At 38.6% G+C, this 16,974-nt stretch overlaps 1 protein-coding gene across 2 annotated transcripts in view; it reads left to right on the top strand.

Moving 5' to 3' along the window:
- ARHGAP28 (Rho GTPase activating protein 28) overlaps positions 1 to 12,400 on the top strand; it is an 89,529-nt gene extending 77,129 nt beyond the window's left edge. For both annotated transcript variants that reach the window (XM_070747568.1, XM_070747569.1), the window contains exons 11-15: positions 891 to 1,088; positions 3,843 to 3,986; positions 8,835 to 8,959; positions 11,046 to 11,110; positions 11,984 to 12,400. In XM_070747568.1, coding sequence (XP_070603669.1) covers positions 891 to 1,088; positions 3,843 to 3,986; positions 8,835 to 8,959; positions 11,046 to 11,110; positions 11,984 to 12,084 — 633 coding nt within the window. In that variant the 3' untranslated portion in view covers positions 12,085 to 12,400. The remainder of the gene's footprint in view (positions 1 to 890; positions 1,089 to 3,842; positions 3,987 to 8,834; positions 8,960 to 11,045; positions 11,111 to 11,983) is intronic.
- Positions 12,401 to 16,974: the final 4,574 nt, after the last annotated feature.

The following is a 16,974-nucleotide window of genomic DNA, read 5'->3' as shown; positions in this document are numbered from 1 at the left end:
TAATCGAGGGATCACTGTAATCCATATTTGATCATGTTCCCGTGATCCAATAATAAATGCAATCAATAAAATCTCCCAAAGCCCTCAACAAACTTTCTTGTCCTTAGGCAATTTCCTCAGATTGGAACCTCCCACCTTCCACAACTCCCAGCCCATTTCTACATAAAGCTCTTTTTGAAATGAAATGACTAGCAGAGTTATATATATTATATATGGAGCACCAAACCTTTTCTCTGAATTCTCAGGAAAAATGCTTTATAAATGTACTTAATGAGGCTGAGTGAAACTTCAGTTTTTCAAATCAAATGGACTTATTAAATTGAATTAAATTAAATTAAATTAAATTAAATTGAATGACAATCATATAGGATATTGGGTGATTCACACTTCGTAGGTAATCCTGGGTACTGGCATATATATATGTATGTATCACATGTTTTTGCTAAATTTTTAAAATTAAGGGAGACTAGGATAGTGCTATTTCAGCCTTGTATAGCACTTGGATAGCGCTATCCTAGTCTCCCTTAATTTTAAAAATTCAGCAAAAACATACATACAGAATATAGTTTGTTGGCTATGAATAAATTAACTGCCTTGAAATGGCCCTGGGTTGGGCCTAGAGGCAAAAAGGAGCTGTGACGTTCCTTCAATATATACCAGGGTGATCCGACAGAAAACGTGCACACACACACACACGTATACAGTATATATATATATAATACCTATTATTATGCTGTTATATACAGTATATCTGTTTTTTGGAGAAATATAGTCCAACCTTATTTAAATCCATGGAAATAATTCTTTTTGGTTTTTTTTTTGTTTTACAAAATGCAATTAACAGCAGTGATTATCAATAAATACCAGTGGTTTTATTGATTTTTATTTAGGCCCTTCTACAGTTTTTGAAGAAAGTAGTTGCTAATGAAAATAAAAATAAAATGACTTTATGGAATGTCTCCATGATTGTTGCCCCAAACCTCTTCATCTACAAAGGCAAACATGCCAATCAAGAAGAGATGCTAGCAGCAGCCACTACTGCTCATGTTGTAAGGCTTTTGGTTAAATATCAAGATATCCTGTGGCTGGTAAGCAATGATTTCAATTTTACCGTTAAATAGTATTGCCATTTTTTCTTGCAGAGGTTTTCCCTTTGTTTCAGTTTTAAAATATCTAGAAATTATATTCATGTAACAGTAGCTGCCTTGCAAGATAAAGCTGATATTTATTTATTTATTTAATTATTTATTTATTTAATTAATTAATTAATTTGTATGCCGCCCCTCTCCGTAGACTCGAGGCGGCTCACAACAGTAATAGAAAAAACAATGTACAATACAAATCTAATAATTAAAACTAAAAACCTATAATTTAAAAAACATGCACACCACATACATTTATGTAAACATTTATGTTTAAATCAGGTGTTTATTCAGCAACAATAAAGTCATGCTTTCCAAAGCATGGGTAGTAAGATTTTTCCATGTACTGTATTTAGAAGTTACAGGAATTTAAAAGGAGTAGAATAGAAGAATAGAATTTTATTGGCCAAGTGTGATTGGCCACACAAGGAATTCATCTTGGTGTACGTGCTCTCAGTATACATACAAGAGAAGAAAAAGTTTGTCAAGAATCATAAGGTACAACACTTAATGATAGTCTGGGTACATATAAGCAATTCAATCATATTAGGAACCAGTCAATATAAATTGTAAGGCAATTGTAAGGTGCCCTACCCGAGTCTTCGGGGAAGGGCGGCATACAAATCTAAATAATAATAATAAAATAACAACAACAACAACAAAGTTATTGTCATTAGTGGGAGAACATGGGTGATGGGAACAATGAGAAGATTAATAGTTGGTGAGAAGATTAAGAGCTGGGGTGGCACAGCAGCACTGTAGGCTACTTCAGCTAACTGCTAGCTGTAGTTCAACAGTTCAAATCTCACCATCGACTCAAGGTTGACTCATCCTTCCATCCTTCTGAGGTGAGTAAAATGAGCCCAGATTGTTGGGGGCAATATGCTGATTCTGTAAATTGCTTAGAGAGAGCTGTAAAAGTACTATAAAGTGGTATATAGGTCTAAATGCTATTGCTTGTTGTGCAGACTTAGGAAATAAGTCTTCGGAGAGGGGTGGCATACAAATCTAATAAAGTATTATTATTATTATTATTATTATTATTATTATTAAATAGTTTGACAGTGTTTAGGGAATTATTTGTGTAGCAGACTGATGTTTTCATCCTGTGAAAGTACTTGTAAAATGGGGGAGCTACATAATTATTTTTTTAACTTGCTCACTTGTGTCCAAATCTTGGGGACTGCTTGGACAACTCTTTGCAGTTTTCTTAACAAGGTTTTTCAGAAGTGCCTCCTTTCTAGGGCTGAAAGAAAGCAACTGGCCCAATGTCACCCAGTTGGCTTTGTGCCCAAGGTGGGACCATTTCACTTTTTGCTATTTTCAGCGCAAAGTTCATAAAAGCTTCCCAGTATTTTATAAAAGCACTTGTCCATATTCAGTATTTTTAGACACCTTATAATAATAACATATTAATTGCAAAATACAAATAACATACGGACTATTTATATGAAATTATTATTTATAAAGAAAATAATTTACTTGAAGACAACTGTACAGTGATCCCCCGGGTATCGCGATCCCGATCATTGCGAACGGGCTAAATCGCGATTTTTCAACCCGGAAGTCAAAACACCATCTGCGCATGCGCGCCCTTTTTTTATGGCCACGCATGCGTAGATGGCGCCGGGCAGATCAGTTGCTGGGCGGCTTCCCTGGGTCTTCCCCCTCTTGCTGGCGGGAGGGCGAGCGGCGGGCATCAGCGAGGAGTTTCCCCACCGCCCACGCAAACTCCTCGCTGCCGCTCGCCCACCCTTCGCCCGCCCACGCCGTTCGCTTGCGCCGCTTCCCAGCTGAGTCCTGAAGCGAATTGGCTTCAGGACTCAGCTGGGAAGTGGCGCGAGCGAGCGGCACGAGTGAACAACTTGTCCGCCGCCTGCCTGCCCGCGCGCCCGCCCTTCGCCCGCCCACGCCGTTCGCTCGCGCCGCTTCCCAGCTGAGTCCTGAAGCGAATTGGCTTCAGGACTCAGCTGGGAAGCGGCGCGAGCGAGCGGCGCGAGCGAACGGCTTGTCCGCCGCCTGCCTGCCCGCGCACCCGCCACTCTCCCGCCCTTCGCCCGCCCACGCCGTTCGCTCGCGCCGCTTCCCAGCTGAGTCCTGAAGCCAATTCGCTTCAGGACTCAGCTGGGAAGCGGCGCGAGCAAACGGCGTGGGCGGGCGAAGGGCGGGCGAGCGGCAGCGAGGAGTTTGCGTGGGCGGTGGGGAAACCCCAATCTTCGGCTCCTCGCTGCTGTGGCGGAAGTAAAAACACCATCTGCGCATGCGCAGATGGTGTTTTTACTTCCGCAGCGCTACTTCGCGAAAAACCGATCATTGCGAGGGGTCCTGGAACGGAACCCTCGCAATGATCGGGGGATCACTGTATTCTAAGCTTTTCCCCCCTTATCTTTAATAAGTTTTATGGTAATTTCTGTCTGGAACAAGACTAGAATTTGGGGTTGGGGAAAATTTAAAAATCCGAATCAATGGATAACAAAGTACACTAACCTTCAGGAAAAAAATACCAATAGAGATACAATAATTTAGGATATTTGTTTATTTGTTTATTTAGTTGTACATTGATTAATTAATTAATTAATTAATTAATTAATTCATTGGCCATCTATCTTATCTCAGGATAATTCTTTGCCTTTATTATTCTTATGATGCTCAGAAAACTGTTTGACATGTAAAGTTATCTTCCTTTTATTTTTTATGTAGGTCCCAACATTTCTGATTACTCAAGTGAGAAAGATGAATGAGGCTGCAATGAACAATATGAAAAAGCAGCTTATGTTTGATAAGGGTGTAAGAAAACTATTGAGAAGGAAAACTATGGACCGGGAAAGACCAGAAAGAACAGAGGTAGAGTTATTTTATTAAGAAAATATTTTTTTAAAACAAACCAGCATAGATTCTAAATAATGTGCAATAAAATAAATGAAATAATATAATAGGATCTAGAGAAGCTTAACTAGTCTTTGTAGATTGAATCTAAGGGCTATGGTTACAATTGCCTAGGTGCCAAGTTTTTATATTTGCACATACAGTTATTTATTTAGAAGTGCTAATACTCTCTATATTAGTTTTATCTAATGAATAAAACTTAATTAAAGACAACTCAAGGAAGAGCAGTTAGTCCAGTGGTTGCATTTTAAGGTTTGCTTTTTCCTCTTTTCTAATCAATGCCTCTGTATTTTAGAATCACATTTGTTGTTGGACTTTATTTTTCAGTAGGCAGGTATTGACTTCTGCTATAAATGAAATAGCTATTTGCCATGCACTATTTAGTTTAGTTTTAGTTTTAATTGTATTTGTATGCCGCCCCTCTCCGAGGATTCGGGGCAGCTCACAGCATGTACAGAAAAAACAGGAAACAGTAATAACAATCCAATTAATACATTAAAAAACAATCTTTAAAATTCTAATTAAAAAACTATCAATACTATTCATTCAACAGTCGTTCTAAGAACATTCATTGGTCAGGGGGGGAGATCTGAGGAACCCCAGGCCTGGCGGCAAAGATGGGTTTTTAAACTCTTTCGGAAGGAGGGAGGAGGGTGGGGGCAATACGAATCTCCAGGGGAGCTGATTCCAGATGGCCGGGGGCCCCACAGAGAAGGCTCTTCCCCTAGGTCCCGCCAACCGACATTGTTTGGTCAATGGGACCCTAAGGAGGCCAACTCTGTGGGACCTCACCGGTCACTGGGATTCGTGCGGCAGAAGGCAGTCTCGGAGATAGTCTGGTCCTATGCCATGTAGGGCTTTATAGGTCATATTTAGAAAGCTCCAGTGGATGGATTCTTTCTATTTATGAATGAACATTTCATAAATGATAAATCTAGAATTTATGACCAAACTTACAGCAAGGTTTTAAATCTGGTGTGCCGATTGACAGAAGATATTTCCATCTATTAGTAAGCTAAATGTTTGTGAATTTAGCATAAATGTTAGTTTTCAGACATTCTAAATTATGCATCTCCAGAAAGAGGAAATAAACTGTTAAATAGTTCTTTTCTTTCAGTGGCACTAATTGTGTTAAGGACTGGAAGCAAGCATTACAAATTGAATTATTTTAATTTGATACTTTTCAAAAAGAGAATTGGACATCTGTAGTTCAAACTGTGTTTGCAACTACCTTTTCAACCAGCAATTTACTTTAGCATTAACTTCGGTAATAAAATTACTGCCTTTTTGTGCCATCAAGTTACAATTTAAATTCTCATTAAGTGGATAATTTATTTTATATGCCATTACATTATGTGAGTAGAGTGATAATGCTTTCCTAGGGGATTTCCTAGCTTATTCAGGAATACTCAAACTGTTCACAGTGAATCTGTGATGTGCTGTTTACATATGGTTTTAGCACACTGTGTAAATGGTCAATATACCATTTGGTCAATATACAATTGGAAAAGATCCAGCAATTATTTTCTATAGTGAGTTGTTAACTTATGGTTACTACTCTCTTAGATCCAGATGAGCAAGAGCAACGGTCTCAAAGTTATATATATAATGGCAAAGATACCGGTAGTTGGTCAAAGATAGTTCAAGCCTATGCACTTCTATTGAGATCCCAAATTAAAGTTTATACATATATAGCAAAGTCTTGGAGATCTTGTATGTAAAGCTGTTTTATTTCAAAGAATGTCCCTAAACTCTGAATGATACCCTTATAGTTATATAAACCAATTCTGCATTACATTTATTATAATTTACTGTGTTGTTATGCCCTTGCTTCAGCATAGGAGATTGCAATAACAGTGCAATATACCGTGTTTCCCTGAAAATAAGACAGCGTCTTATATTAAGTTTTGCTCCCAAAGATGTGCTACATCTTATTTTCAGGGGATGTCTTATGTATCCTGTATCCTGCTGCAGCAAAAACGCATCCAAACACACAGCTGCATGTTGGATGCATGTTGGATGTGTTTTAAATTTGATTGATGCAGCGTTTTGGGATGCAATTTATGGACAGCAGTGTTATATATGTTCCGTTCAGGAATGCTGCAAAATGAAACTTCTCCTACGTCTTACTTTCAAGAGATGCCTTATATTAGGCAATTCTATGAAACCTCTCCTATGTCTTACTTTCGGGGATGACTTATTTTCGGGGAAACAGGGTAGTAGCTATAGTACAAAATCTGAAATTTTCTTGATTAAGTCTCTTGATTTTTGCTACAGTTGCAAATACAAAAGGATTATTCAAAAGCCCCTTTGCAAGGCAAAAGCACACTAGCTATGGTCCTTCTAGGCAAAATGGAACAACTCAGTCTGGCCAGCTGGGAACACCTTCCTCGCTACTGCAAAGTCCCTCTGCAAACTCACTGCCACCAGATCATTTCAAGACAATTCAACATGAGCAAATCGCTGTGGGGACAATTCTCTGGGTTTGAAGGTTGCCCCCCCCCTCCCTCACTGTTGCCACAGCTGTGCATTCTGTCCACCTGCTCACTCACTTGCCTGCCTGACCATTCCTCTGGCTCTCCATCTGGATGCCAGAAGTAAGTTGTTCCCGTAGCAAATTGCCCATGTTGTGTTGTCCTGAAATGACCTGGTGGCAGTGTGTTGGAAGAGGGGACTTGGCCATGGTGAATGGGTCGTCCCCAGCTGGCTGTGCTGAGTTGTCCCCCTAGGCTTGCATTCACTTGGACCACTTTCCTCGATTTAGAATAGAATAGAATAGAATTCTTTATTGGCCAAGTGTGATTGGACACACAAGGAATTTGTCTTTGGTATACATGCTCTCAGTGTACATAAAAGAAAAAGATACATTTGTCAAGAATCATGTGGTACAATACTTAATGATTGTCATAGGGGTCAAATAAGCAATGAAGAAACAATATTAATAAAAAATCTTAGGATACAAGCAACAAGTTACAGTCATACAGTCCTAAGTGGGAGGAAAAGGATGATATGAATGATGAGAAAAAACTAGTAGAAATAGAAGTGCAGACTTAGTAAAAAGTCTGACAGTGTTGAGGAAATTATTTGTTTAGTAGAGTGATGGCGTTCGGGGAAAAAACTGTTCTTGTGTCTAGTTGTCTTGGTGTGCAGTGCTCTGTAGCATCAATTTGAGGGTAGGAGTTGAAACAGTTTGTGTCCAGGATGTGAGGGGTCAGTACATATTTTCACTGTCCTCTTTTTGACTTGTGCAGTATACAGGTCCTCAATGGAAGGCAGGTTGACAGCAATTGGGTTTTTTTGTAGTTCTGATTATCCTCTGAAGTCTGTGTCGGTCTTGTTGGGTTGCAGAACCAAGACTTTCAATCCTTTCTTTAGCTTAGGTTCATAACCCTTTCACCTTCCTTTTTTATGTGACAGTACAGAAATACAGCAGTCGGGGGGGGGGGGGAGTTTTGTAGACTGATACATAATTATTTGGCAGAGTTGATTTCAGTTTAGGGTTTATTGAGAGTGCAGTTTTATACTTTTTTGTGACTTTTTTAAAGAAAATCCCTATGCTTTAATTTACATGTCAGCCATGCTTGTAGGTAATCTTTGGTAAGAAATTTAGCAATAGTGGCAGTGATTCAGAGACAATGGGATTTTTTTTTTCCACCCATTTGTGTCCTCTCTATCCCAACAAAGCCTCATATATGTTCTTAAGAGCAGCAGCTGTCCCTGTAAAACCCTGGAAGTGTGAAAATGCTCTGCCTTTGCAGTTTTACCTCTTGCTTTGCAGCCATTTCCCCAGAGTTGGTCTTTTCTGAAAAGACTGGGATTGGCTTTGTACAGAAGAAGAAGTTGCCATAAGGAAAAGGAGGCATGAAAATGCAATTACCCTTAGACTATCCACTGTTGACCTCTCCCAATTCCTAAGAGGTCAGTAAGGGGCGTGCATCGTGCCTTCTGTTCCCTGTCCTAATGTTTCTATTTTACTAGCATCATGGGGTAGTGATTTCTGACAGTCTCAAAATGGGTGAGCAGTGTGGTCGGGCAGTAGGAAAAGCAAGTAGGATGCTTGGCTGCATAGCTAGAGGTATAACAAGCAGGAAGAGGGAGATTGTGATCCCTTTATATAGAGCGCTGGTGAGACCACATTTGGAATACTGTGTTCAGTTCTGGAGACCTCACCTACAAAGAGATATTGACAAAATTGAACGGGTCCAAAGTCGGGCTACAAGAATGGTGGAAGATCTTAAGCATAAAACGTATCAGGAAAGACTTAATGAACTCAATCTGTATAGTCTGGAGGACAGAAGGAAAAGGGGGACATGATCGAAACATTTAAATATGTTAAAGGGTTAAATAAGGTTCAGGAGGGAAGTGTTTTTAATAGGAAAGTGAGCACAAGAACAAGGGGACACAATCTGAGGTTAATTGGGGGAAAGATCAAAAGCAACGTGAGAAAATATTATTTCACTGAAAGAGTAGTAGATCCTTGGAACAAACTTCCAGCAGACGTGGTTGGTAAATCCACAGTAACTGAATTTAAACATGCCTGGGATAAACATATATCCATTGTAAGATAAAATACAGGAAATAGTATAAGGGCAGACTAGATGGACCATGAGGTCTTTTTCTGCCGTCAGTCTTCTATGTTTCTATGTATATAAACATGCTTATATCTTTGTATACCACCAAAATGCACTTGAAAAAACAATAAAATAAAGTTTAAAAAAATAGCATAGTGATTTACAATCATACTATAACATATATTAAATACAGTAGTGGTTTTGCTAAATTATTGTTTGTTCCTTTTTTTTGTAGTCTGATATACCTGAAGGTGTGATAAGAGTCCATGCTCCATTGCATTCAAAGGTTTCTATGGCAATACAACCAAATAATCAAACAAAAGCCAAAGATATTGTGGCGCGATTTTATTGTGAAAACAGGCAAGTAGAAGCAGAACAATGAGCAAATAGTCCAGATTCAAGTTTCATTGTTCAAGTAGGCTTTACCTGGTTTAAGAAGTAAAGAAAGCTTGAATTTGTATTTGATTCTGGTCAGTATGTGAGGATAAGATGGGTCATTTTTAATGGAAAGCATCCATGTGATTGCTCTGCCAGAGCATTAATCTGTTGCTTCGTTCACTTGTTCATGTCATAATTTCCAAGTTTACTAACTTTAGGAATCGAGCTCCCAGCCAAGAAGCAAAAAGGAAACAAAAAATGAATTGCTCCAATATCAGCTGAAGCCAAGTGTTACACAAATGAGAGCCATTCACCAGTGTGTTTTTCCCCCCTACAAACGGCTCAGATTAAAATGAATGAATCTAAAAATTACAACAAGCTGGTTTTAATTATAGTTTCTCTGGCTCAGCTAAGAAAACTAGCTTTGTGCTAGACCATTTCCTCTCAATAGGCAGAGCAATTAAGGGAAAGCCTACGGTTCTTAATATGCCACTTGCAAAGGCCCCTTAGGTGTTCACAGACAAAGACAGCAGGTAGACAATTTTCACAAAGTTTTTTTATAGCTTTACAATTTCACCTTTTCTTTCCCACTATCTCTTGCTCCCCACTTTTCATGATATCTGGATGAGTTTACAAGTTCTAAAGCTAGTATAATTTCCCTCCATTCAAGCCTATATTAGCAGGGTTTTGGGTCCATAATCACTGCACCCACTTGGCAGAAGTGTTGAAAATTGAGATCTATCTATCTATCTGTCTGTCTATCTATCTATCTATCTATCTATCTATCTATCTATCTATCTATCTATCTATCGTTCTGTCTGGGTCACTCCAGAAGCCAATACCAACCCAAAAAGAGAAGCCAGACACACTGGTAAAAGGCAAAGGCAGTTTTATAAAATTCAAGAAAAACACAGGTAACAGAAACAAGACAGGATAACGCCACTCCAAGCTGATAACACTCCACATGGCTTAAAGGGCTTGCCTGCCTTTTAAACCCTGCTGATGAGTACCACACCCAAACCCAGCTGTTTCTACTTCAATGGTGAAAATATCTCTTTAACTGCTCCTTTCGTTGCTCTGAACGTCGCTGTCTCATGTCAATGACAGCTTGTGCGTCATCACCTAATGACTCCAAGCTACTGGCTGGGGAGAGCCCCCCCCCCCAGGGCTCTCATGCTGTTCGCCTTCATCCCATTCCTGATTTTCCTCTCCCCCGTCCGACTGTTCAGCCCCCTCCTCTGCGCTGTCATCCTCCTCCGGGCATGGAGCCAGCAGAGACACAGCTGGTCCCTGAGCAGCCTCAGGCTGAATCACAACATCTATCTATCTATGTCTATCTAATCTCTATCTCTCGATCTCGATCTCTATATCATCTACGTTAAAGAATATAGTTGAAGACCAATGTAGTTGTGCTTATAAGGACAATACATTGAATATTTAAAAGTAATACATTAAAGATGAAAAAGAGGCTAAGAGGCTAGACTTTTTTTGATGCAAAGTCTATGAAGGTGGATATCTCCTCTATCAGTGTAGAAAGACTTCAAGTACGTCCTACCGTTCTTTGTAATTCGTAATTAAAGAGAGATGCATATTTCCAATATGTGTGCCAAACAACTGCATTTATTTACTGAGAATCTAATTTAATGTAGTGAATGTTGAAAAAAAAATGTACAGCTAGAATTTGCATAATGTTACATTCACTCCACCAGAAATGCTTGACAGAAACTGTAAAATTCTAATTGTAAAATGTAGCTATCCAGAATCATGATGGAATTGGGAAGTCTATAAATCAATCAGATTATGAAATAAATATGATGAAGCTAGGTAGAGTATACTGTTGATTCTTTACAGAAGACTTTAAGTTACATTTGTAGCAACAATATCCATTTTATTTTGCAAAACAACTAATTCGATTCAATGGTTCTGTACAAAAATGACAGATATAATTTTTTTCTGACACTTTTGGGATCCAGTGAACATTAGCCCCAGACAACATAGAGGTTTAATTCTAGAGTTAATCAGAAACCTATCTTTATGCTATTAGAATGCTTTATTTTTCTATTCTTAGATCTGGATCATCGGAAGAATTGAAAATGCCAATCCAAAGTTTATATGAAATTGGAGGAAATATAGGCAAGTCTTTATTTAAACCTCAGTGATGGCAACTATGTCCTTGATGTTACCTTTATAGGTCCAGCCAAGTTGTGCAGCAAGTATGATAGGGCTACACAGTATTGCTCAAACTCCTTTTAGTACTAAGCCATTTATCTTTGTAAAGCAAGATATGAATATGGGACCCCACTAAAGTGGATTTTCTGCAAGTCTTAATTGTTTCCTGTATAAGTGCCATGTACCAAGTGCTTATTTCAATACTGTAAATTAGAGCATCTCGGAGGAAGTAAATGCATTTACTAAGTGATTTTAGGATATGATGTAATCTGAAAAAGACACTCACCATAATTGGTTTTTTAAAGTTTAGAATTAAACTATTCTTCAAGATGAAAGGTAGGGTGCCAGCTAGCTGCTCAGTTTTAAGATAGAAGGTCAGGTAAACTGTCCTTTCTGTTGGCAACGGCATTATTTTCTGTTTACACACTAACTTTTACACAGTGTATAGAATTGTCATAAATATTTCTTAAAGCCTAAGATTCTCAAGAATCCTACTTTGAACGCCAAGGCCAACCATTACATGAGTTCTCCAAAAGGGGTGACTGCTTTAATACTTCAAGAAGGGATATTTCACTGCAGTAGTGGGTTCTAAAATCCTTTATTACTGCCTCGTGTGTATGATACTTTTGCACATGCGCAGAAGTGTTCTGGGTGAGTGGGCGGAAAGTTCTGGGCGGGCGGTGGATCCTCCCGCTGCAGATACTACCATTTCTAAGAACTGGGCTGAACTGGGAGCAACTCACCGCTGTTTCACTGATCCTAAATGTTTTGTGTAATCCTAAAATGTAAGGATTTTTTTTAAAGGTAAATTTTATAAACTGCTGGTGTTTCTTTCAGGGGAGCACTGTTTGGATCCAGATGCATACATGCTGGATGTATACAAGGCCAATCCTCAAGCAGAGTGGGTAATTAAAGAAAAAAGAAGTTCAATATTTTAAAGACATATTGGTCAATTTGAAAAGAACAGTGCAAATGTCTTTCCATCAGGAGCCATAATGAAGCCAAAGCAAGTGTACTCTGTATCTTTTAGACATAAAGCAAGTCCTTTATCCTCAAGTATTACAGAACCTGAGAAACCTTCAGGCAATAGTTTGTTATTATAATAAAAATAATAATTTATTTTTAGTGAATACATTTTTACTGGTTTTATTGGTATAATTGATAGTTAAAGAATACAATTTGAAATTTACATTAACAGAAAAGAAACTTGTTTTTCCCACAATGTGCCTGAGAAGGGTGTTGCACAGTGGCATCCCAAGACCAAGAATCATATTATAGTAGTAAAGTTCTCAATATAAATGGGATCACATTTTTTAAAACAAAAAATAAGGGCAAGTGGCCAGAATGCTATGATAGCTTTTTCCTGTTCCAGAATTATTTTTTATTGTGAAATATAATTACATCTGTGACTCAGTTCCTATGGATAGCTACCAATGAGAAGGAAAACTACTGTGTAAAGTATGTGTAGTGTATTGTATATGAATATAAATAGTATATAGAATTGCAAGTTATCATTTTTTTTCTGACTTTGCCCATTATTGTACAGCTAACACAATTTAATACACAGTATAAATATTTTGTATGGTATACCAATGATAAACCTACATGCCACATTGAAACACTCCCACCGACGTACAGAAAAAAACCCGTAAACTTCACAAAATGTTCTTTTCAAATTTAATATCCACGCTGTATTCATCCAGATAATCCTTGGCTTGGAAGAGTTCACTTAGTGACCATTTTAAGTTACAATGGCACAAATAAAATTACTTAAGACCATTTTTCACACTTACAACCATTGCTGCATCCCATGATCAAAATTCAGAACTCTTGGCAATTGACTTTTATATTTATGACAATGTCTTGGGGATCGTGTAATCATGTTTTGCAACTTCCTGACAAGCAGAAGCCAGATTTATGTAACAACTGTGTTATTAACTTAATAATTATAGTGATTCACTTAACTTGACGAGAAAAGTCAGAAATGGGCCAAAATTCACTTGTCTCACTTAGAAACAGAAATTTTGACCTCAATTTTTGCTGTAAGTTGAGGACTATCTGTAGTTGTTTTGCAGGTACCAATTCAGAGTTATTTGTCTTCCTTGTCCAAAACATATTTTCTTATTATTTCTTTTGCTTGATGTTTGAAATGTATTATGAAAAATGATTTCTTTTTGAAGTTTATATAAAACATAACCCTTGATTAAATCAATGCCTAGGAAAGCTGAGTGTCTTTTAAATGTTGTGCATATTCATGTATGAGAAAATATATGAAAGCAGAATGACAGAAAGATGAGTGGCAAGAAAAGGAATAAATAAATAAAAATAAAAATAATCAGAAAAAATACTTTACTGATAAAATGGTAAATACCCATTTTGAAAGGAAACAGGAAACTTTTCTGCCAAATTTGCAAAACAAGAGATTCACTTCATTGTTTTAGGCAAAAACCATTGCTGCTTGAAATTAAAATTAAACTGGGAACTGGTCTATTTTGTCAATTAAAGCTGAATTGTTTCAAAACGAGGCCCAGATCAATGGTGTAATGGTTAAGATTATATATTCTTGCATTATTCCTTTATCATATCAACTCTTACCAAAGGAATTGTTTATCATTTGCATGCTCCTATTAAACGTTTAAGCCTAAAGTTTTCAACTGGAAAATTGAGAAGGGGCTTAAAATATGTTTGCCTTAAAACAAATGGAACTTAAAAAACTTGTCCGCATGACACAATAGAACTCACTCATCTCCCCTCCCAGTCAATCAACACCCTTTGTGGCATCATGTGATATCAGATGGTCTTGTCAATCATTCAGCAGCCATGATTCTTGACCGCACCTTGCTTTCCAAGCTTTCCTTGTATGGTGGTTGTTCTGTCTGGGTCCCCCCAGACGCCAACACCAACTAAAAAGAGTATCCAGACACACTGGTACAAAGCAAAGGCAGTTTATATATTTGAAAGCAAACACAGGTAACAAAAACTGTTCTTACAGACAGGAACGTTATGAAGCTTCACAGAGGTTTCACGATGGCCAGGCAATAAAACAGGATTCTTGCTGGCAAAAACAACACTGGAGGTAATAAAACCCACGCCTCCCCCAAATCTTCAGCCTTCGAAGCCACAAGCCAGGATCAGAGACGCCAAGAATCGAAGCAAGGTCACAGGACTCCCAGTTGATAAGTCTCCACAATACAGTGAGGGCGGGCCTGCCTTTTCAACCCTGCTGAGGAGAACCACACCCAAACCCAGCTGTTACCAATTCAGGGATGGAAATACCTTGCTAATTGGCCCCTTCTTTGGGCTGCCCGTCTCTGCCTCATATCTATGATAGCCTGGGCGTCTTCATCTAATGAATCCAGGCTACTCGCTGGGAAGAGGCCCCCCCCGGGGGTCTCAGGCTGCTCTCCCTCCTCCTCTTTTTCTTCTGCCTGGTCCTCCCCCTCCTGTTCATCGTCCTCCCCCTCTGAGCATGGATCCGGCAGAGTTCCAGCCGTTCCCTGAGGAGCCTCAGGCTGAATCACAACAGGTGGTACCTTCAGGGCTGGTGCAAATTATGTGTCATCCTACTCATTTCTTTCCCGTTTTAGCTGCCTCTGGCTTTGAATAGCAAAATGATCAAAGAAGCCACTTTTGCAGGCATCTGGAAGATTTCATCCCAATGAAGGACAGTGGCAAGGCAGTTTACCTTCTGGCAAGAAGTTCACATAATATTGAGGGAATTGATTGATCAGGAAAATTACTTTAACCCCAAACAAGACCAGATTGGATTTTAATATTTCTGGTTCATTGGGTCAATCAAGTGACTCCAGCTTATAGTTTGAATCCTATGCTTTACCCACCCCTATGATCTAGTTAAGCATGTTTGCAAACTCTATTAATTTTTTTAAATATTTAGTAGATAATATTGTGTTTCTCAATGAATCAAAACTAATCTTGAACAAATAAAAACACACTGTAAAAGGGAGAAATTGCTGCTGTAATTCAAAGAGTATATGTCTACACTGCATAAACTTCCTTTAAGATAATTACTTTCATAAACTACAAAACAGAATTTAAGCATATCTAAATAACGTGAAATATTTACATGGGTGGCTCAGTGAACTTCGTGAATCTTTAAAAACAGTCTATGAGCTATAAAAGATAAATTCCTTTGAAATGATACATATTTGAGCTACAGTAGGTCCGTGGGATCATTCAAACATAACATATTCTAGGTTGTACGGCACACAATCAGTGTCTTATGATGTGATTTAAAAGTGTGTAGTTATAACTGTATGACTAGCGTATAAAGTACAGGCAGCCCTCGAGTTGCCTATGATGCCAACTGGGGCCAGAGTTTATATCACTAAGTGATTGTAGTTTGGCCACATCACCTAGCAACCTCAATCCTTGCAGTTCTTGTTCTCGTTGACTGAATCCCATGATGGTTAAGCGAGACAGCTTCCTGCTGGCTTCCCATAACCAAAATCAGTGGGAAAGATGCAGGAAATTGCAAGCCCCAGGCATGAAGGCAGGTAAGTGGTTGCTGCTAGATGGTGGAGACACGAAGGATGTGTCTGTCAAGCAAAAGCATAGCACAGGGTGGAAGGGGGACATGGAAGTGCCATGCAGGCAGATGAGGCATGAGGAGGCGGGTGATGCATAGAAAGCACCACGCAAGTTGAGAGGTTGGTACATGAAAGCTATGGGTTGGGGAGAGGACAGGTTTGTGCAAGAGGAGCAAGAGGCAGGATAAATGAGGGCACGCATGTAGTTAGCAGGGCAGGAGGGCTCGGGGAGGATGGGGAGATTTACCCACCAACTTGCAACCTTCTTGGACTTTCTGTGAAAGCTATCATGAAAGATTGCAAATGGTGATCAGATGATCTCAAAGTGCTTGGCAACCAATCGTATGAACAGGTTGCCTAGCACCCAGTTAGCGATGATGTGACCACAGGGATGCTGGGATGGCCAGAAGTCTGAAGACTAGTAATAGCTACCATTCATTCAGTGCTGTCGTAACTTTGAATGTTCACTGAACAAATGGTCATATGTCAAAGACTACATGTTTTTTAAAATGATCTGGAGAGTTAAAAGTTTTATTGTATTATTCTTTGAAAGACAGACATCTACAAAATATCATTTCTTAATCAGTTTCAACACTTCCATGTTTTATCAAATACATAAGGGAGGAATTTTATGCAGAGATACTTATTTCCTTGCTTTTTCCTCTTTTTTGCCTCCATCCTTTATATCCTACAGATAAAATATTCCTGTTGAAAGTGTTCCATTCAATAGCCTTTTGTAATTGGGTCTCAGTACGAAGGGAAGCATATGGAAAACTGTCAACCTTTTAGACTGACCACTGGCTTGGCTAACAAATTGCAGTATAATACCAGCAGGCGTACACAATGAATGCCAGGCTGAAGGTAGTAAATAGAATTCTTTATTGGCCAAGTGTGATTGGACACACAAAGAATTTATCTTTGGTGCATTTCAGTGTACACAAATAGCCAAATTTTCTAGCTGCTTAAAAAAGTTTCACTCAAATCAATATTGTCATTAATGTTCTGGATGTTTGTCTCTTTCAGGACAGCCTATTAAATTGCTGAACTTAGTTAAAGTTCAGCAATTTAATCATAGTTAAAGACTAGTCATTCACTCAAAGTTTCTTGTGCCTTTTCAAGGCTAAATCTGGAAGTTAGCCAATGTTGAATATTGAAATAAAATCTAAACGTACTATGTGAGAACACACACAGGTGTTCAGTTTTATTGTTGTTCTATTCAAAGCAATTTTGAAGTGAATGTAAAAAATGTATCCTATTGAAAAGTCTTTAACACATTTCTCT

The sequence above is a fragment of the Erythrolamprus reginae genome, chromosome 3, assembly GCF_031021105.1.
Source record: "Erythrolamprus reginae isolate rEryReg1 chromosome 3, rEryReg1.hap1, whole genome shotgun sequence".
NCBI lineage: Eukaryota > Metazoa > Chordata > Lepidosauria > Squamata > Dipsadidae > Erythrolamprus > Erythrolamprus reginae.
The sequence above is the reverse complement of the archived record's forward strand: the minus strand, read 5'-3'. Positions and strand labels throughout refer to the sequence as shown.